At 37.7% G+C, this 1,513-nt stretch overlaps 1 protein-coding gene across 6 annotated transcripts in view; it reads right to left on the bottom strand.

Annotated features, from left to right (window-relative positions):
- The window catches only part of POLR3B (RNA polymerase III subunit B), a 115,241-nt gene that overhangs the window by 59,462 nt on the left and 54,266 nt on the right, over window positions 1–1,513 (bottom strand). For 4 of the 6 annotated variants that reach the window (XM_023527341.1, XM_011387003.2, XM_023527342.1 and 1 more), the window contains one exon: window positions 1,404–1,468. The exons of the other annotated variants lie outside the window; for them this stretch is intronic. In XM_023527341.1, coding sequence (XP_023383109.1) covers window positions 1,404–1,468 — 65 coding nt within the window. The remainder of the gene's footprint in view (window positions 1–1,403; window positions 1,469–1,513) is intronic. 6 annotated transcript variants of the gene reach the window in all.

Raw genomic sequence — 1,513 nt, 5'->3', positions numbered from 1 at the left:
GGTCTACAAAAAACTGGCTGGTACTCTATAAAGCTTCTTGGTCATAAAAGGCAAAGAAAGACTAAAGAACTGCTCCAGATTGAGGCTAAGGAGACTTGCCAGCTGAAAACAATGTATAATCCCGGATCAGAAAAAAGACTTTAGTGGGACATCTGACAAAATGTGAGTTATAGTACTATCATCAAAGTTAACTTCCTGTGGTTGATCGCTGTGCTATGGTTACCTAAGATGGTCACATTTGGGGAATCTAGGTGAGGATTAAGGAAATTCTTTGTACTATTTTTGAATCTTCTTCGCATGTCTAAAATTATTTCAAAATGAAAAAGTAGTAATAATTTTAGACTTCTATACAACCAAAAATATCAAAAACAAAAATATAAACAAGTATGTAATACAGCAAATAGAAACAAACACTGAGACACCTGTGAAACATAAAGATTATATCTTCTTAAAAACCATCTGCACGAAATAGGTACTTTATTGAGGTCAGCTGAAGCAATCCCTGGGAAATGGTGTTCCAAAGCTCAACATGTATAATTATGCAAATCTGACAGGCTGCATAATTTTACTGTGAATTTCCACGTGGTTTAAGATAAATTAGGAGAATGGTAATTTCTAAAAATCTTAACTCTACATGAACTTCTATTTTTCACCTCTCCCGAGTCATAATTTCTACACTTTGGAACTTATATCTTGTTGTAATTAATGTATTTAGTCATTCGGCATATATTTATAAGGCTTCTACTCTGAACAAGGCTCTGTGCTAGAAGCTTGGGAAACAACAGTTAACCCAACAAGGTTCTTTCCTTTGGAAGTTTACAATTTAGAACGAATAAAATCAAATGAAACCAACAACGGTTAATATGAAGGACAAAGGGTCATAACACAGGAAGTAGTGGGTGCTATGGAAGCAAAGCTATTTAAACTCCTTTGTTTAGTGTTTCAGTAACTGCCTATATTTCCTACATAATTGAGTCCGAGTCCACTTTAGGTCTTGGTCTATGCCCTCCTAGGCGGTGGGAACTGCAGCTATGATGTCCTCTAAGGATACCTGAAGAAAATGAGTTGTTTACAAAGAACTCGTAAGGAAAGGTGATGGGTCTCTCAAGTTTCCTTCACATTCTTATCCTCTCTCCCATTGCATAATTTGATTCTTCGATTAACTAAAACCAGCCAGAAAATTTAGACCATATTTCTATTTAGGTGAGACACCAAATCAAATGCTTCTATAGGTACTGATTCTGGAATGATACTCATGTCATCCTGATAAGCTGCATTAATATTTCTCTGCCACATAAGTGGCTGACCCAAAAAAGAATATGGCCTGAAGGAACAAGGGCAGAAGCAGAACAGCGCCAAGAGGTAGTACCTCTGACAGAGTACAGACTCCTCAGGTACCTTACCTCTCCTTCAGGAGTGTCCGAAGGGCAGAGCATTCCCCACTGAGATGGCTGGAGGGATCGAGGACCACTCACTTTTCTTGTTTTTTCAAACTGGGAAGAGATTCTTGTCA

Source organism: Pteropus vampyrus, unplaced genomic scaffold, assembly GCF_000151845.1.
Source record: "Pteropus vampyrus isolate Shadow unplaced genomic scaffold, Pvam_2.0 Scaffold16, whole genome shotgun sequence".
Taxonomy (NCBI): domain Eukaryota; kingdom Metazoa; phylum Chordata; class Mammalia; order Chiroptera; family Pteropodidae; genus Pteropus; species Pteropus vampyrus.
The sequence above is the reverse complement of the archived record's forward strand: the minus strand, read 5'-3'. Positions and strand labels throughout refer to the sequence as shown.